The sequence below is a fragment of the Motacilla alba genome, chromosome 21 (genome assembly GCF_015832195.1).
Source record: "Motacilla alba alba isolate MOTALB_02 chromosome 21, Motacilla_alba_V1.0_pri, whole genome shotgun sequence".
Taxonomy (NCBI): Eukaryota; Metazoa; Chordata; class Aves; order Passeriformes; family Motacillidae; genus Motacilla; species Motacilla alba.
This window is the reverse complement of record NC_052036.1, coordinates 6,729,060-6,746,620: the sequence shown is the minus strand read 5'-3', so window position 1 is coordinate 6,746,620 and position 17,561 is coordinate 6,729,060. Positions and strand designations below refer to the sequence as shown.

Below are 17,561 nucleotides of genomic sequence, written 5' to 3'. Positions count from 1 at the left end.
GCCGCCCCGGGCGCCGCTGCCCCCAGCAGCTCGCTCAGCCCGGGCGGTTTGAGGCAATTCCTGCCTTTTCCAGGAGTTCCGTGGCTCTGCAGGGTGGAGGAGGGTGCGGGGGGAGCCCGGCTGTGCTGGGGACACCCCGGGGTGCTGAGCCCCAGAGCCGGGCCGGGCTGCGCGGGCAGAACCCCGCGGCCGCTCTGAGTCACGCCGCCAGGGCAGCGCCTCCGCCCAGAACATTCATTTTATTTTTCTTTCCAGGAGGTGCTGGCAAAACACGGGTTAGCAACACAGTACCAGAGCCCTTTGAAGAGCCCTGGTTTCGGTGCTGAGCCGGGCTGGAAGCGCTGGTGGAGTTTCAGCGAGTGGGGTTAAATAAATATAAATAACATAAATATAAATATAAATATAAATACCCTATCAACATATATTTATATATTAAAATATAAATATATAATATGAATCTAAACATATGTAATGTATATAAAATATAGAAATATAAATACAAAATAGACGTATAAACATATAAATATCTATAAAAAGATAAAATGTAAAATATAAATCTAAATAGATATGATATATAAAAATATAGAAATATAACTACAAAATAAAAAATAAAAATAAAAACAAACATAAATCTATACGATAAATATAAGTATTATAAATATAAATATAACTACAACCAGCAAGCCCCATGGTTTTATTTCAGAAATGACATTTGGGTGAGCAGTGCTCCTGCAGCTTTACACCGTCCCGACTGAGTTGTTCCCGTGTTTCCCTTGCATCATTGCCAGCAGAGCAATGCAGTGATCACATCATTCAATTAAACAATATCCTTTGATTGCCCAGCGCTCCGGGAGCAGCAGTTGGGAAATGTTCACTTAATAACTTAATTATTATAATATCAGCATTCTTTAGCAGCGAGGCAGGGCTCTGCCGTGGGATAACTAAATCCAAGGTTTATAATTCAGTCTGACCTGACCTAACATGGGATCACAGTGCTGAGGGATTGGAATGGACCTGAAAGATCTTCTGCTGCCATGGGCGGGGACAATTCCCACCATCCCGGCTGCTCGAGGCCTCATCCAGCCTGCCTTTGAGCGCTGCCACCTTCGGGGAGCCACGGCTTCTCTGTGCCGGGCTGTGCCAGCCTCACGGGGCGCCCACTGTCACATTGCTGCCCTCCATCCACTGTCACATCGCTGCCCAGCATCCACAATCACATCGCTGCCCAGCATCCACAATTTCCCCTCCTTCCCTTCGTACCCGTCCCCCCTGTCCGGTGTCCCCAGCTCCTGGTGCCGCTGCTCCCCCGGGTTCCCTTCGTCCCCCGCACGCCCCGGGAGGAGCCGCGATGTCCCCGCACCCCTTCTCCTCTCCGGGGGACACTCCCCGCTCTCCCGCCCGGCTCCACGGGGATCGGCCGGGGCTCCACAGCCCGGCGGTGTCCCGGCAGCCGGGGCCGGGGCCGGGTTTCCTCCGCTGGGCGTTCTCCCGTCCGTGCGGGGACCCCCAAAATTCAGCGAGCCCCGCGCTGCGGACACGTGGAGAGAGCGCTGCGGCACCGCGGGGCGGGGCCATGCAAATGAGACATTGTTATGGAAATGAGAGGCGTGGTTATGGAAACGGCCATGAATCCGACAACGGGGCGTGGTTATGTAAATGACACGCCGGGTATAGAAGTACGGGGCGTGGTTATGGAAATGAAGGCGTGTGTATGGAAGTAGGGGGCGTGGTTTGGCGCGTGGGCGGAGCCTCGGTCCCGGCGCGCGGGGTTGAGGCGGGGCCGGTCCCGCCCCGCGCTGCCGCCCAGAGCCCTCAGAGGCGGCGAGCGCGGCGGGGCCGCACAGACAGCCCCGGCACCGGCACCGGCCACGCCGCTCCGCGCCGCCGGCCCTCCGCCACCCCGGCTTCTCCATCACCGCCGGACCCTCCGCCACCGCCCCGTCCGCCATGAACTCGCTGCTCTTCGGGGAGATGGCCCGCGCCTTCTCCCCCACCGCCGCCGCCGCCGCCTCCTCCTGCCCGCTGGGCCCCGGCGGCGGCGGCCCCGCGGCGGCCGGGGGGGGCCCGCCGGTGACGGCGGCGCTGCGGAACGACCTCGGCTCCAACATCCACCTGCTCAAGGGGCTGAACGTGCGGTTCCGCTGCTTCCTGGCCAAGGTGCACGAGCTGGAGCGGCGGAACCGGCTGCTGGAGAAGCAGCTGGCGGCCCAGCAGAGCGAGCGCGACCGCCGGCTGCGCTACAAGACCTTCTCCCGGGACCAGGCGGTGCAGACGGACGGCGGGACCCCGCCGCTGGTGCCGCCGCCGGGCCCCGGGCACGGGGCGCTGCCGTCGCCGCCGCACTACGGGCGCCTGCCCGGCACCATCTGGAGCTACACCCAGGTGCGGCGCACCGGCGGCGGCGGCCTGGAGACCGTGCAGGGCCCCGGCGTGTCCTGGGTGCACCCGGACGGCGTCGGGGTGCAGATCGACACCATCACCCCCGAGATCCGCGCCCTCTACAACGTGCTGGCCAAAGTCAAGCGGGAGCGCGACGAGTACAAGAGGAAGTGAGTGATGGGGGATGCGGGCGGTCCGCGCTGCACTGCGGGGAAACGGGGCCGGCCCTCCCCGGGAGCGCTCGGGGACAGCGCGGCGGACGCGGGCACCGCGCTCCCCCTGCCCGGGGGTCGCTGCGGCCGGGGAATGCGCCCCGGGGGTACTGGGGGCTTATTTTCCCGGGGAGGGTGGGGGTTGAACCTCCTTTGGTACCCAGAAAATTTTGGGATCCATCCCTCGAGGGATGGAGAGCCTGGATCTTGCAAGGGGCTTTGTCAGCTTAACTTAAAAAATATATACACACACACACACATATATACGTATATATGTGTATATATTTTTTTTGTTTGTTTGGAAGGGAAATAATCCGTTAGTAATATTGCATCACATAGTTACTCCTAAATTTAGCTCGCCTTCATTTTTTTTGGTCTGATTACTCCAGTAGTCGCTTGTGTGTGCCAGCTCCCCGAAATTAGCTCAGTGCTGCAATATTTGGGTTGCAAATACTGCAGGGCAGGGTTTGCGCTCCGAGACGTTGCTCGGAATTAGCCAAAACAAAAGCCTTTGTAAGGCCCGCTGCTCTGGAGGTGTCCCCTGGCCTGTGGCGAGCCCTGCGTTGGAATGGTGATGGATGGCGTTCCCTTGGATTGCTGTGGCAGAGATGGAGGCCAGAGGGGAAAAAAATGTACTTGGGCTTCTGCGGGGAGATTCCTGCATTGTCTGAGGAGCTGCTGTCCTTCGGGGCTGCCGTGGGCTCTCTCGGCTGCAGTTTGGGCGGTTTTAGCCTCCAAACGCATTTCCTGCTCACCAGGCCGGGGTTTTTCCTGCAGAGCCCCCCGGATCCGTCCTCATTTCCCGCATTTCCCGGCCCCGTGGCCTGTGGAGCCTGGCCGAGCCCCTTCTGCCCGGCTTTGCAGACTGCAGTGAGCTCCTGCTCCCCTCAGGTCGGCGGCAGCTTTTGTAACACCTCCCCTGGTGAAGTCACCCGCTCAGGGACATTTCCCGGGCGGGTTTGGTGCCCCGGCGGGGCTCCGGGGCCTGGCCCTTGGCCGGTGCCTCCCCCTGGAGCTCGGGTGCTCTGGCCCTCGTGGCTGGAAAAAAGGAGCTGGGCTCCGTTTGCCCGGAGCCGTGGCTGCCGTGGTGGCCCGGGCTGGTTTTGGTTTCTGTGGCCGGTGCCCAGGAATGGGAGGAGCAGGGAGCACAAAAAGTGGTGCTGGATGGGGAAAGGGGATCCCACAGCAAGTGGGGTGTGGGTTGTGTCACCAGAACTTGGGGCTGCTTCTCCTTTTTCCATGGATACTTGATTTATTCCTCCTTCTGGGGGAAGAGGAGGCTTGTGGGCCTTCAGGTTCAGCCTTTCTGTTGATAGAAAGTTGATTTTTCTGCTTTTACTCACTTGTGTAAAGCACATTTTCCTCCCAGTCTGTGTTCTTGCACACTCAGGGGTTGCATAAACCAGATAAATTCAGCAGAGCAAAGGGGAACCTCAGATCTTGTTCTTGCCCTTGAAAGATGTTTTCCTTGTGGGGAAAAAAAAAAATGTAATTAACAGGTATCAACACGTCCCGTTGATGTTGTGTCTGCAGTGTGGGTTTTATGGACGCTCGTTTCTCTGGAACTGGATGGAGTTGGTCCCTGTTCTCTGGACCTGGAGTTGGTCACTGTTTGTGACCTTCAGTCCCACATGGACAGCACACCCTTGTTTAGGGGGTTTGGCTTTTTCCTCTGGGCCTTGAGCTGCCTTGGGCAAGCTCGGGGGCAGGGGTGTGCTGTGTGAGCTCCTCCTGGCACTCGGGGAAGCAGCTGGGATCCATGCCCCGAGCTCTGGTGCTGCAGCGTTTGTCAGCCCCCCTGCGGGGCTTGGATGGAGTTTGTGCAGGGCTGGGCTGCCCTGGCACCTGTGTGTGTGTGCCGGCACTAAATGCACTCTTTGGGGCTCCCTCCTCCTGCTGGGATCCCTTTGATGCTCCGGGTTTATTTAGGGAGCCGAGCTCCAGGCGGAACAGGAGGAGCCTCGTGCCTGTCTCCTGGTGGGGCTCTTGGGGCTCAGGGAGAGCTGGGCACGAGCACAGGCTCCCAGCCCAGGGGAGTGACCAGGGAGAGAAGGAAGGAAAATAAATGGAAAGAAAAGGAAAAGAGCCTTTTACTGCTCAGTCTGAGAGCCAGCAGAGCCCACAGCCTTTGTGGAGCAGCCAGGCCTTGTCACCTCACCCAGGAGAGCAGCCCATAGCCAAAGATCCTTCAGCAGATAGTGATAATCCCATTTATCTCCTGGGGCAAGGGAGGCTTTTCCCCCTTTCCAGGGTGGCCACTTGGCCCAGGAGGTTGTGGCTACCAAATGTTTGTGGTTTGGAGCATTTGGCTGTGAGGAAAAGCCAGGCAGGGGATGAATGGGACCCCAGGGCAGTGCTGGGTGTGCAGGCTCACCTCAGATCTCTCTGTTGTTGGTGTCCCACCTGGGAACTGGGAAAGGCAGGGGTGCAATCCAGAGGGGAAATAATCCCTTTTGTTTCCTTTCTTCTAAAGGAAAAGCAGCCTTGCTGCTGTAAAATAACGGTGGGAGACCATCCAGGAGGTTGTTGCCTATGAAATTCTGCCTGTGCAGTTTCTTGGATTAGCAATGGCTTCATTTGGGGGAAATATGGTTAATTTCTTTGTTCCATTCCCTCAAATAATTTTCCTTGGACGTTGTAACACAACAAACTGGAGCTCTAAGAGGGCATAGTCAGTCAAGCACACTGTTCATCTTTTACCCTGGCTTTTGTTTGTGTCTGAAGCAAAATGAGGAACCCAGCAGATATTTCAGTCCAAAACTGCTTTTGCTTTTTCCTCCAGGTGATGATATTTTACTCAAATGATGCATAAATGTGCATATTTTCTACTTATTCTGCTGCCTTAATCTCATATTTTTTAGCAATGATCGTGATTTTACCCAACATTATGACTCCAGTAAGGGAGTCAACAACTGGCGGAGTTTTAGACGGAAAATGAAGTTAAATTAATTTTCTTTATTTTTTTTCCAAGCTATGCTTGTATTTAGAAAAGCGTTTGGACATAGATCTGACCTATTGTTACCCTTTCAGCAGGAAAAAGCAAAACTGTGTTTCTGCAAAATTGCCCTTCTGCAGTCAAAGCAGCTCAATAAAAAACACTTTAATTGCAAACAGAGCAGGGCCACATTTTTAAATTTAAAACACTAAGGTGAAGTGATTTTTTTTTCTAGGCAGAATACTAATACTACTAATAACAACAGTGACAAAAATAGTAATAGTAATAATAATAATAATAATAATAATAATAATAATAATAATAATAATAATAATAATAATAATAATAATAATGATCAGCCGTGGTGCTTCAGCTGCTCTGAGGCGGGACGAGCAGAGCGGTTCCTCCGGGAGCAGGGATCCTCTGGGGTCCCGGTTCTGTATCCATGGGGGATCCCTGCGTTTGGCCATCCCTGGCTGGGTTCGGGCTTGGTCCCCTCAGGTTATTCAGGAGGAAGATCTGCCTTTGGGGGAGCAGCTGGGGGCGAGCCCAGCCCTGGCCCGGCTCCTCGGGGATCTTTGTCCCGGTTTTGGGACATTCGGGAGCCTCAGCAGCCCCGGCGGCGCCGCAGGGAGAACGAGCGGGATTCTCCCCAGTTAGTTCAATCCTGTTAATCGCTGACCGGGGGGCTCTGCCGTGACACGTGCGAGGTGTGGCGGTGATGGCCGGGACGTGTCCCCGCCCCGGCTCCCCGGGCTGAGGTGTCACCGTCCCGGAGATGCCTCCGGGAGCCAGCACATCCCCGAGCGAGCGCTGGGACAGCGGCGGTGCTGTGACAGTGACAGTGGTGAGTGATGGTGCTGTGACAGTGACAGTGGTGGTGCCACTGTGACAGTGGCAGTGGTGATGGTGCTGTGACAGTGACAGTGGTGGTGCCACTGTGGCAGTGGTGATGGTGCTGTGGCAGTGGCAGTGGTGATGGTGCTGTGGCAGTGGCAGTGGTGGTGCTGCTGTGGCAGTGGCAGTGACAGTGGTGATGGTGCTGTGGCAGTGACAGTGGTGATGGTGCTGTGGCAGTGGTGCTGTGGCAGTGACAGTGGTGCTGTGGCAGTGACAGTGGTGATGGTGCTGTGACAGTGGTGATGGTGCTGTGGCAGTGACAGTGGTGATGGTGCTGTGGCAGTGGTGATGCTGCTGTGGCAGTGACAGTGGTGATGGTGCTGTGATAGTGGTGGTGACAATAGCAGTGCAGGTGTGACAGTGATGGTGCTGCTGTGATGGTGACAGCGGCGGTGCAGCTGTGACAGCAGCAGTGCAGGTGTGACAGTGATGGTGCCGCTGTGACAGTGGCGGTGCCCCTGTGGCAGTGGCAGTGCTGCTATGACATTGGCAGTGCCCCAGTGGCAGTGGCAGTGCCCCAGTGACAGTGCAGGTGTGATATGGCAGTGCCCCAGTGATAGTGGCAGTAACAGTGCAGGTGTGGCAGTGGCAGTGCCCCTGTGACAGTGGCAGTGTCCCTGCGTGTGGCCAGCCCCAGCCAGCCGTTCCCTGCGTGGCTGTCCCTGCGCCCAGCCCCAGCCCCGGGACAGATTTGTATATTTATGGTTCCACGATTACTCTTAATTGCTGCAGATATTGAGTCTGCCAGATGTTGGTTGTCTTTTCCAGCACGGGCTTAGCTGGTGCTAAGAGTTGAACTGGAAATAATTGTTTTACCTCAGGATGGTATTTCACTGGGAAGATTAATAAAGTCCACTTGGAAAAGAGATTATCTTAAATTTGCTGCAGCTGGGAAGGACAAAGATTATCATTGTCAAAGGCAGCGCGCGTCAAAACTCACTGGAGCTTGTTTTTTTTAGAGAAGGGAACTTAATAAAAATGTGCTTAAGATAAGCCCTGGAGGAATGTCTGAGAACTTTTTAGGCTAAAATATCAGCAGTAACAAGATGCAAATGTTCTGCATAGACCCAATCAAAAACAAATAATTTTTTCATCTCCCTGGAGGAATGTAACCAGCGTGGCAGACCTGTCCCTGCCTCGATTGGTCACAGGGCTGGCAGGAACAATCTCTGTGGAAAGCCACCTCTTTAATTCTGCTATTCCTGCTTTTCTTTTTCTGTTTTAGAGGGATAATTATTTTTCAATGTGGCTTTTCACAGAAATTCCGGATTTTCCACCGCTTCCAGAGTAGTGGAAAATCCCTGGTCTGGGGGATTTTTGGCCGCCTCTTACAAGATGTGAAGTTTGATATTAAATGCTGGCTCTGCTGAAACCTGAAACTCAGGCTTGAAAAGCCCCTTTTTCCCTGGCCTGGGAGAACGTCAGTTTTCCTTGGGGAGAAGGGATAAAATTGCCTGATGTGAAAAAAACCTTGGCTGTGTGGCACAAATATCCAGTTGTAATTGAGTGGAAAGTGGCGCTGCTTGGAGCTGTGCAAGTGAAGCACCATAAGAGTAATATTTCCTTAAACAATTCCATCTTGCCTTCTGAAATGCTGCTGCAGAGACACACATTTAGGGTACCCACGGGTGCCTCTCACAAATCTCAGGTTTATGTATTTTTTTCCTCATGGTACAGCTGGAAACTGGGACTTCTGGGTTGTGGGGATGCAGGAGAAGGTTTGTGGGGAGGGGAGGGTGTTTCTCTTTGATCCTGATTCCTAGCAGTGCTCCACGCTGGGGCTGGGGCTGTGCTTGGAGCATTTAATAGACAAAGAAATCTCTGTGTGTGCCTTCAACTGGTTTGTAATGGGAGGGCTGAGTGTGTTATGACTGACTTGAGGGAGCTGCTGTTACTCTGAACTTTGTCTTTAAATTAGAATTAAAAGAATGAGTTTGTAGATGAACTCGGTAGGGAGTAAAAACCCTCCCCCTTCCTTTAAAACTCCTGTGGTTGGAGTTTTAAAGGAAAAAACTTCTCTGTGTTTCTCAAGGAGAAGCTTCCTCTGCTGCAAGAGAACCACAGGACTGTGTGTGCGTATGTTGAATTTACCTTTTGATTCCTCCTGTGACTCACTCTGGGCTTTCTGAAGGCAATAAACCCCCAGGTTTTCAGAGCACAGCTCAGCTCTGAGTAGGTCTGGGAGCAAACCCCTCACATACCTCAGATCTTAAACCCAAAGAATCTCTTCAGATGCTGCAGCGTGGGCTGAGGTGGAAGCAAACACAGGAACCAGTGAGAGCCAGTGATTTCCAGCTCTTCTCCTGGGCTTTGCAGCAGAGATGCCTCTGGAGTGCTGGACTTGGGGCCAAGAGGGCTCTGCAGCCTCCTCCAGCTCAGCAGCTGCTCGTTTGTGGCTCAGGGTTTGTGGTGCTGCTCTGCCAGCTCTCGGGTTGGTTTCCTGCATCTGCTTTTCTCTGACTAAGTTTACTTTTTTCTGTGCTAGAAATACTCACAGGAAGTTGTTTTTGGTCCTGCAGGGGCCCTGTGGGTCCCTTCCAGCTTGGGATATTCTGATTCTAAATCTCCATCTTGGTGTTTAAAACCAGCTCTTTTAAAACCAGCTCTTTTAAAACCAGCTCTTTTAAAACCAGCTCTTTTAAAACCAGCTCTCTTTTTTTTCTTCTGTTTGGTTGGATGAGAAAGGAAGAGATTTCACCCAGTTTTTTTGAAGTTTAAAAGCTTAACAGTGTTTGGGTGTGCACTGTTCAGAGTGGCTGAAACTCCTGCATAGCCTTGTGACCTCTTCCTATAAAAAATTACCTTGCTCCAAGAACCCTGGAGGGATTAGTGAGAAGTGATAATAGAAGGCAATAAATGATAAGAAAAGGCATGAGACTGATAGGGCTTGGGAAACAGGGAAGTCATGGAATCACAGAGTGGTTTGGGTTGGAAGGGCCCTCAAAGATCCAATTCCAAACCCTCTGCCATGGCAGGGACACCTTCCACTGTCCCAGGCTGCTCCCAGCCCTGTCCAGCCTTGGGCACTGCCAGGGATGCAGGGGCAGCCCCAGCTGAGTGTGTTTTTCTCACATTTCTAACCTTGAACCTCCCACTCTTACATCTGAAGGGAAGGAATTTGCCTCCACTTCGTGATAAATTTGGAATAAAGGACAAAAATATTATTGTGGTAGGGCAATAGCCTGGACATACTGAGAGTTTCTTGAATTTCAAACGTGTTGTCAAAAATGCCTTAATTTGGGTCGGCCTCTTCTCGCAGGGAGCTGTGACAGGAGAGGAAACAGCCTTGTGTGGCACAGCAGAGCTTTGGATTGGGTACAGGGGAAATTTCCTCGTGAAAAAGCTCCCAAAGCCCCGGCAGAGGCTGCCCAAGGAGTGGTGGAATGTCCATGGGAATGTTCAGAAACTGTGTGGATGTGGCACCTGGGGATGTTCTGGCTGCCTGCTGGTGCTGAAGGGATCGTGTAGGAGGGTGGGATCTGGTTTTGATGCCAAAGAAATAAAGAACTTGTCTGGTGTTTCCTAAGCCCTGGTGTCACCTCGTCCAGGAGCTCTTCTGGTCAGCTCATTATCAGATCATCCTGGATTTTTCCAGGTGATTTACCTGACTTCGGGAAACTTGGGAAAGATTCTCCAGTGCTGTGGCAGGAAGTGGCAGCTGGGGGACACACACATTTTTACCAGCAGTGAATTACCAAGGCGCTGTGTTTGGAAAATCACAAATTTTAAAAATTAAATTCTCAGCCGTGGTTTCGAAGGCCCGGGAGCCTCTCCCGTGCCCCTGCTGCTGCTCCCTGTGCAGAAATGACATCAGCTGTGGCTCTGGCTCCCTGCAGGAGGGGAGGGCTGGCAGAGAATGGAGCTCTGTGCCCGCTAACGAAGTGCCCAGCTCGTTAGGGAGCCCGGCCAGCGGCCAGCGCCCGTCACCGCCGAAATCCCAGCGGAGAGTCCCTGCAGCCCTTTGTCCCTGCGTCCAGCACTGCCCCATGTGACTCCTCCGGCTCCCTGTGTCCCACTTCCCCAAAACCTGGCTCATTTGGATCCCTGTCCAAGGGGAGTGTGGGACTCACCAGGTCACGTTGGCTCTTTGTGCCTGGGCTGCTCCTTCTTGCTGGGGACAGGTTCAGGTGTCCCTGGTTTGGCTTTTTCTGCCGGAAGCAGCACCATTCCTTGCTTTGAGCTGGAATTGCCCTGTGTGTGATCAGAGCCTTGCACTGCTGCTGGGTTTCATCTTCAATCTGAGGCTCGTTTCAGGGGGTTTGTTCTGAATTTGCACTGAAATCCAGTCCAAAACAAGGCTTGGTGTTACAGTTTGCATCTCAGTTCCATTAACTTCCCAAATCTCTTGGTTCTGTGGGCAAACCACTTAAAATTTCCCACTCTTCAGAGTTTGGGAGCAGGTGAGCTTCATCCAAAGCTCTTTGTTTGGCGCTTGTGGGCACTCGGGGTGCCTGGCTTTGTTTGCTGTGTGTGCACAGACATCAGCACCTGGAGGAGTGCTGGAAAACCTGACAGCTCCAAGATCCTGGACTAAAAAGAGGAAGAATGAACTTGCTCCTCTTCATGTGGGCTGGGGAAGTTGGTAATTTGCAGTGGCTCACGCAGCCAGGGAATGCTGAAGGAAGTGATGGTTTACAGCAGGGCTGCATCCCCTTCCCTTCAGTGCAGTGACTCAGGCTGGAACCCCAGATCAAAGGGACCCTGCCTCAGGACTGATTCCAGATCTGGGATTCCACTGCAGCTGTCTCTGCCTGTGCATTCTTACAGGTGAAATTGTATCTCTGAGGGGAGAAAATACAACTATGCCATTTTTATTTATTTTTTTATAAATGGAGCTCCCTGTGACACAGAGCACTGAATTGAAATTGAGCAGGCCCATGTCAGATCAGTCACAGAATTTGACCCTGACGAGTCACATCTGGTTAAAGAAAAAACCGGGCACTGTGTAAATTTACTGAATTCCATAAATTTGCAGGGGGTGCATTAATATTGAATCACAGTGGGGATATTTTAATATCAGTATTTAATATTTCAAACAGCTGCTGTCATTAAAACTGCTACAAGAAATCCTCCCTCTCGCAGGCAGAAGAGAAATCTTTATTTCCCTCCCTTGCATACGCTGAAGCACTGGGCAGTCTGGAATGTTTTCCCAACTCTTTTATCAAATTTTTCTCCCAAATGACTGTGCCAGAATCACCTCACCTTTGGCTCTTCCTTCTGCAATTTTTATTTATTTATTTAATTTTTAAATTTTTTCCCCCTCTCTTTTTTATTATTTTGTTTCAAGAAAGGGAGGAACGGGGAGCACAGAGCAGTTAAAAATTCCTTAATGTCCGGGGAAATGCATTCCTGCTAATCTGTATTCCCCCAGCACAGAGCTGCTGGCTGGCAGCAGGAGGGCAGCTTTCCCTGTTCAGGGACAAAGTCACCCTGGGAATGCTGTCCCACACGCAGAGGGACTGCCTCCCCTCGGGCAGCACAGAGAAACCTGCAGATAAACCCCTTCTCCTTCCTCCCCCTCCTCTCCGGTTGTCATTCTGTCGAGGATGGGTGAATAAAGTGATTTATAAAGGCTCAGAAGGTAAAGTGTTGAGTTTATTAGAAACCACACATTCTTCTATAGATAGCTACGATAAAGGTGGGCTTGACTGGTCTTCAATCACTACTTTTTACACTATTGCTTAATTAGGAGCAACACCCTTCTTGTAAACATCTTGCAATGCACAACACTCTCCCTTGGGGGTTTTCCTTGGGGGCTTCCCTTGGGGTTTCCCTTGGGGCCAGGGGATCCCTCTCTCAGTGGGTGTGCAATGCAGGCAGGCTCTTCCCTGCTCCCTTTTGGTGGCTGGAAGAAGGAATTCACTGTTTTTCCCCTTTTATTTAATGGAGGGGAGGGAGGGAGCCTGGTGTGGGGCTGTGGTGCAGCACTGAGCTGCTCTGGGTTTGTTTCAGCCCTAACAGAGGTGTTCCCCTGTTTCCAAAGGCAGAGCCTTTTCCTTTTCCCAGCCTTCAGTGGAGCATTAATTCCAGTTTGCTCTTTCTCCTATAAAATTCCCAATGAGATTCAGCTCCAGGCCTGTGGGCAGGGATTTATTCCCTGGGGGAGCTGTGGTTTGGGGGGTTGGGTCCATGACTCAGCTCCATCCTCCTGTAATTGTGGGGCACTGGAAGGCAGGGGAATGAGGTCACTGCCTCAGTCACTCCAGCTCTGTTCCCTGGCCTGTTACAGGGGGGAAAGGCTGGCAGAATTGGGATTGTTCATCCTGGAGAAGCTCTGGAGTGACCTAATTGTGGCCTTCCAGTGCCTGAAGGAGCTGCAGGAAGCATGGAGAGGGATTATTTACAAGGGATGGAGGGACAGGACAGGAAATGGTTTTAAACTAAGAGGGACAATTTAGATGGGATTTTGGGAGGGAATCCTTCCCTGTGAGGGTGGGCAGGCCCTGGCACAGGGTGCCCAGAGCAGCTGTGGCTGCTCCTGGATCCCTGGCAGTGCCCAAGGCCAGGCTGGAACCACCTGGGACAGGGGAAGGTGTCCCTGCCATGGCACGGGTGACACTGGGTCAGCTTTAAGCTCTTTCCAACCCAAACCAGTCTGGTTTTCCATGAAAACCATGTCTGTACTGGAACTCTCCTGCTGCCTTCCCTTCCCCTGTACAAATACCCCAGGGCTGCCCCTGCCCTGGCTGTTTGTGTCCCTCACTGCTAAAAATTCCAGTACTGAACAACTCCAGTTCTTGGAAATCTGTGCAACTGAGGCAGCAAAAGCACCTGTTTTGTTTGTGTGAATTGAAGACCGTTCTGCCTTTATATAAATATTTCAAAATGCCTCATCTTGAATTTTATACCCATGCTGTCCCCTTTATTCATTTGCTCCCCTCTCAGTGGCAGGCTGCTGTGGATTAATGGTGATTCTGTCGTCCCCATGGTGAACTGGAAGGCTTTGTCAGTCTGCCCCTTGTGCCAGAGCTGATGTACCAGCGAGCAGGGGGTGCTTTCTGCTCCTGGGAGGGCTGTTGGCTGTTCAGGTGCCACTGCAGCCCTGGAGAACAGTTTGTTTCTCACCTTGTGTTAACGTTTGTGTTGTTCCAGTTGCTGCACATTAAATACCTCTCCCTTTGTGGAGGCAGTAAAACTCTAAATGCAGCTATGGGAATGGATCTATAGGAGCTCTGCAGGGCTGCTGGGTGTTCCTCAAGGGCCATCGGAGCCCTTGAAGAGCAGTTTATTTCTTACCCTCTGCTAACATTTGTGTAGCTACAATCTTGGCACTGCACAGAAAATATATTTACATTTTCAAAGGTAATCAAGCTCTTCAAATGCAGATAAGGGAGTGGATCCATAGGAGCACTCTTGGGAGTGTTGTGTGTTCCTCAAGTGTCTTCGGAGCCCTTGAAGAGCTTTTTATTTCTTCCCTTGGTTAATCCTCGTGTTCTTACAGCTCTGACCCTGCACATGAAAGCTACCCTTCAATATATTTACATTTTCAAAGGCAATAAAACTCTGGAAATGTAGATAATGGATGCATAGGAGCGCTGTAGGAGTGCTGTGCATTCCCTACACTGGCAGTGGAGCCCTTGAAGAAAAGTTTATTTCTTTTGAGGTCAGAACCTCCACAATGCACATAAAAGCTGCACTTAAATATATTTACTTTTACAAAGGTCATAAAGCTCTTCACTCAGAGATAATGCATGTGTAGGGCAGTGTTGGGAGGCTTTGCTGTGCCCTAGGTGTGTATTCCACCTGTCTTCCTGACTCCTAGGAGCAGATAAGCTTTATCTCATTGTTTTCTTTGTTCTTTAGTAGGTTCAGTAAAAGTATTTAGGGCTGAGACAGAGATTAGGGTGAGCCGAGCTCTCAGTTTTGAGTTTGGCTGTGTTTTGAGGCTGGTTCTTAAAGGATGTGGTGGAAGAGGGAGATAAACCCAAAGACAAGGTGAGGAGGGCATGGGCACTCCATTATTTTTGCTGCTTCAGGCTGAAGAGCTGCAGAGGGGAATGAAAATCGTGCAGTAATGAATTCCAGCAGGTTCCTTTCCACAGAAGGGTGATCCTGATCTATTATCACTTGGTCTTATCAGGGCCTTTCCCAGTGACTGAGGTGATAACAGCAGTGTGGCTGGGCAGGGAGGGCTATTTATAGACAGCATTTACTCACGGAATCAGAAAGTAAATAAAGGCCTTTTATGAGAGAGGATGTTCAGCACCAGCGTTCTGAGCCTTGTGCAGGTTCCATTCTAAGAGCTGAGCTCAGCCCATGCACATTTCATTACACAGTTCAGTGCTGCTTGACAGGACAGATCAGCTTTTCCCAAAAATGGGGGATTTGCCTGAGTGCTGGGCTGGGAGGAGATGGGAACATCCCTGGGTTCATGGGCTGGTGTGTGGCTGGAGCTGGTGCTGTCCCTGGTGGGTTTGTGCCATCCCAGGGATTTCTTTCTTTTAGGTGATGTGTCCCTGGGAGCAATCCTTCAGGAAGGCTGTCAGCCGAACTGGGATGGCTTTCCAGGTCTGGGAGTCAGGGGGACAGCCCTGGTTTGCTCCCAGGGTCACACTGAGACCTGTCCTGGTTCACCCTCCTCCCCAGAGACCTCGCTGGGAGCCTTGGTGGGACTCTCCTTGAAGCAATTCCCGTGCCAGGGAATCCCAGCTCTGTCTGGAGGGAGGAGACCCACGGCCCCACTCAAAACATCCACGTTCCCCTCTCCAGCAGACTGCCCTGAAGTCACGAGGCAGTTGTGAAACAAAATAATCCTCACCCTACATGGGCAAGCTTTCCTGTGCTCACAGGCCTGGTGGACAATCCTCGGAGCTGTGATGGAGGAGCCTTGCCCAGGTCATGTGCAGCAGCTGAGACAATGCACTGTGTTCCCTTGGCGGCCTCCAGGACAGCTTTCACGAGCTGTTTATAGGGGAGAGAAAGGAAAAACATGCCACAGAAGTTTGCCCGGACTTTCCGACAGCTTAGATCTTATTATGGCCTTAAATCCCTCCTGGAACTCCTCGTCTGAGCTGTAGGACTTTGGCCAAGTCTCTGCTGGTGCTGAGAGGCCTCGGCGGCAGTAGGAGGTGAGAAATGACAAAGGAAGTGTCCTGAGCACCATAACAACACAAATGTATTTTGAAAAGGGTGATGCTGTGTATTAGAGCACGCTCTTATGTCACCTCCTCGGAGTGGCTGCCAGGCTGGAGCTGTGTGGAATTATCCGGCTCTGTTACAGCATGTTCTTGATTAGGATTTCAAGCCTGGTTTGTTGTGGGTTTGTTTCTCTCATTCTTTGTGCTCCTGCCCAAGATCCCTCTTCTGTACTAATGTTTTTATCAGCTCTGGAAGTCTCCTGCATTCTGGGGATTAAAAAAAACACAAACTAGAAAAAAGAACCGAGAATTCAGGGTAAAAGAAGAAGGAAAGGTGAGAGAAGGGGAAATACAGGTATATGTGGAAAAATATGGGTTCTTCTCGTGCTACTTAAAGAGTTGAGGGAGATCCTTGAATATCAACTCAAGTCTTGTGTTCTGGATTTTATGTTGAAGCTCTTGGGATGCTTGGCCTCCAAGGTGAGTCCTGCCAAAGCCCCCTGGTGCTGGCAGTGCCCTTCAGGACCTGTGGGATTGATTACTGGGTGTTTTATGTTCCCCTAAGATTCATGTTCTGAAGGGGAGGTGGAGGAAAAAGAGTTTGAAGTGGGGGGAGATGAAACAGGGTGGGACCCCCCGCTTTGGAAACCTCAGGACATCGAGGCCAGCCACATTTCTAGTGCAGGAGCTCCAGGTCACGTTTGGTGGCAGCTTGCAAAGAGCTTTTATTTCTTACAAATATTTGCTTAACACCAAGTTGCAGGGCATGGTGTCCTCACGTGGCAAATCCTGCATCTTAGCAAATTATCAAGGCTCTGTTGAAGGCTGGGATAAGATTTTTGTAATATTCATTTTTTAAATTTCAATTTTTTCCCTGTTACACTTGGGCCGGGCATGCCAGTGCCCATCTCCTGCTGGCTTATTCCATTTGAATAACCGAGGAGCACGAGGCAGTTCCCAAGTGTCCCCAAACAATGGCTGGATTTTGCAGCCGTTATCCCGTGACTCAGCCACGATCCCCCTTCCCCCCAGCCACGATCCCCCTTCCCCCCAGCCACGATCCCCCTTCCCCCCAGCCACGATCCCCCTTCCCCCCAGCCACGATCCCCCTTCCCCCCAGCCACGATCCCCCTTCCCCCCAGCTACGATCCCCCTTCCCACCGCTGCTCCAGTTCTGGTGGGAGCTCCCTCGGAAACAGCGCAGCTCCAGCGTGCAGGAGCTGCTGGGCTGGGCTGGGCTGTGCTGTGCCACTCTGTGCTGGGCCGTGCCATGCTGTGCTGAGCTGGGCTGTGCTGTGCCACTCTGTGCTGGGCCGTGCCATGCTGTGCTGAGCTGGGCTGTGCTGTGCCACTCTGTGCTGTGCCATTCTGTGCTGGGCTGTGCCACTCTGTGCTGTGCCATTCTGTGCTGGGCTGTGCCATTCTGTGCTGGGCTGTGCCACTCTGGGCTGTGCCATTCTGTGCTGGGCCGTGCCATTCTGTGCTGGGCCGTGCCATTCTGTGCTGGGCTGTGCCACTCTGTGCTGGGCTGTGCCATTCTGTGCTGTGCCATTCTGTGCTGGGCCGTGCCATTCTGTGCTGGGCCGTGCCATTCTGTGCTGGGCTGTGCCATTCTGTGCTGGGCTGTGCCATTCTGGGCTGTGCCATTCTGTGCTGGGCTGTGCCACTCTGTGCCATTCTGTGCTGTGCTGGGCTGTGCCATTCTGTGCTGTGCTGGGCTGTGCCATTCTGTGCTGTGCTGGGCTGTGCCATTCTGTGCTGTGCTGTGCCATTCTGTGCTGTGCTGTGCCATTCTGTGCTGGGCTGTGCTGTGCCATGCTGTGCTGGGCCGTGCCATTCTGTGCTGGGCTGTGCCACTCTGTGCCATTCTGTGCTGGGCTGTGCCACTCTGTGCTGTGCCATTCTGTGCTGGGCTGTGCCATTCTGTGCTGGGCTGTGCCACTCTGGGCCGTGCCATTCTGTGCTGTGCCACTCTGTGCTGTGCCGTGCCATGCTGGGCTGTGCCACTCTGTGCTGGGCTGTGCCACTCTGTGCTGGGCTGTGCCATTCTGGGCTGTG

General features: G+C 52.5%; 1 protein-coding gene across 1 annotated transcript in view; it reads left to right on the top strand.

Annotated features, from left to right (window-relative positions):
* Positions 1 to 1,806: 1,806 nt before the first annotated feature.
* Positions 1,807 to 17,561, top strand: part of IFFO2 (intermediate filament family orphan 2) — a 43,000-nt gene continuing 27,245 nt past the window's right edge. The window contains exon 1 of the mRNA XM_038159911.1: positions 1,807 to 2,549. Within this exon, the coding sequence (XP_038015839.1) occupies positions 1,948 to 2,549 (602 nt within the window). The 5' untranslated portion in view covers positions 1,807 to 1,947. The remainder of the gene's footprint in view (positions 2,550 to 17,561) is intronic.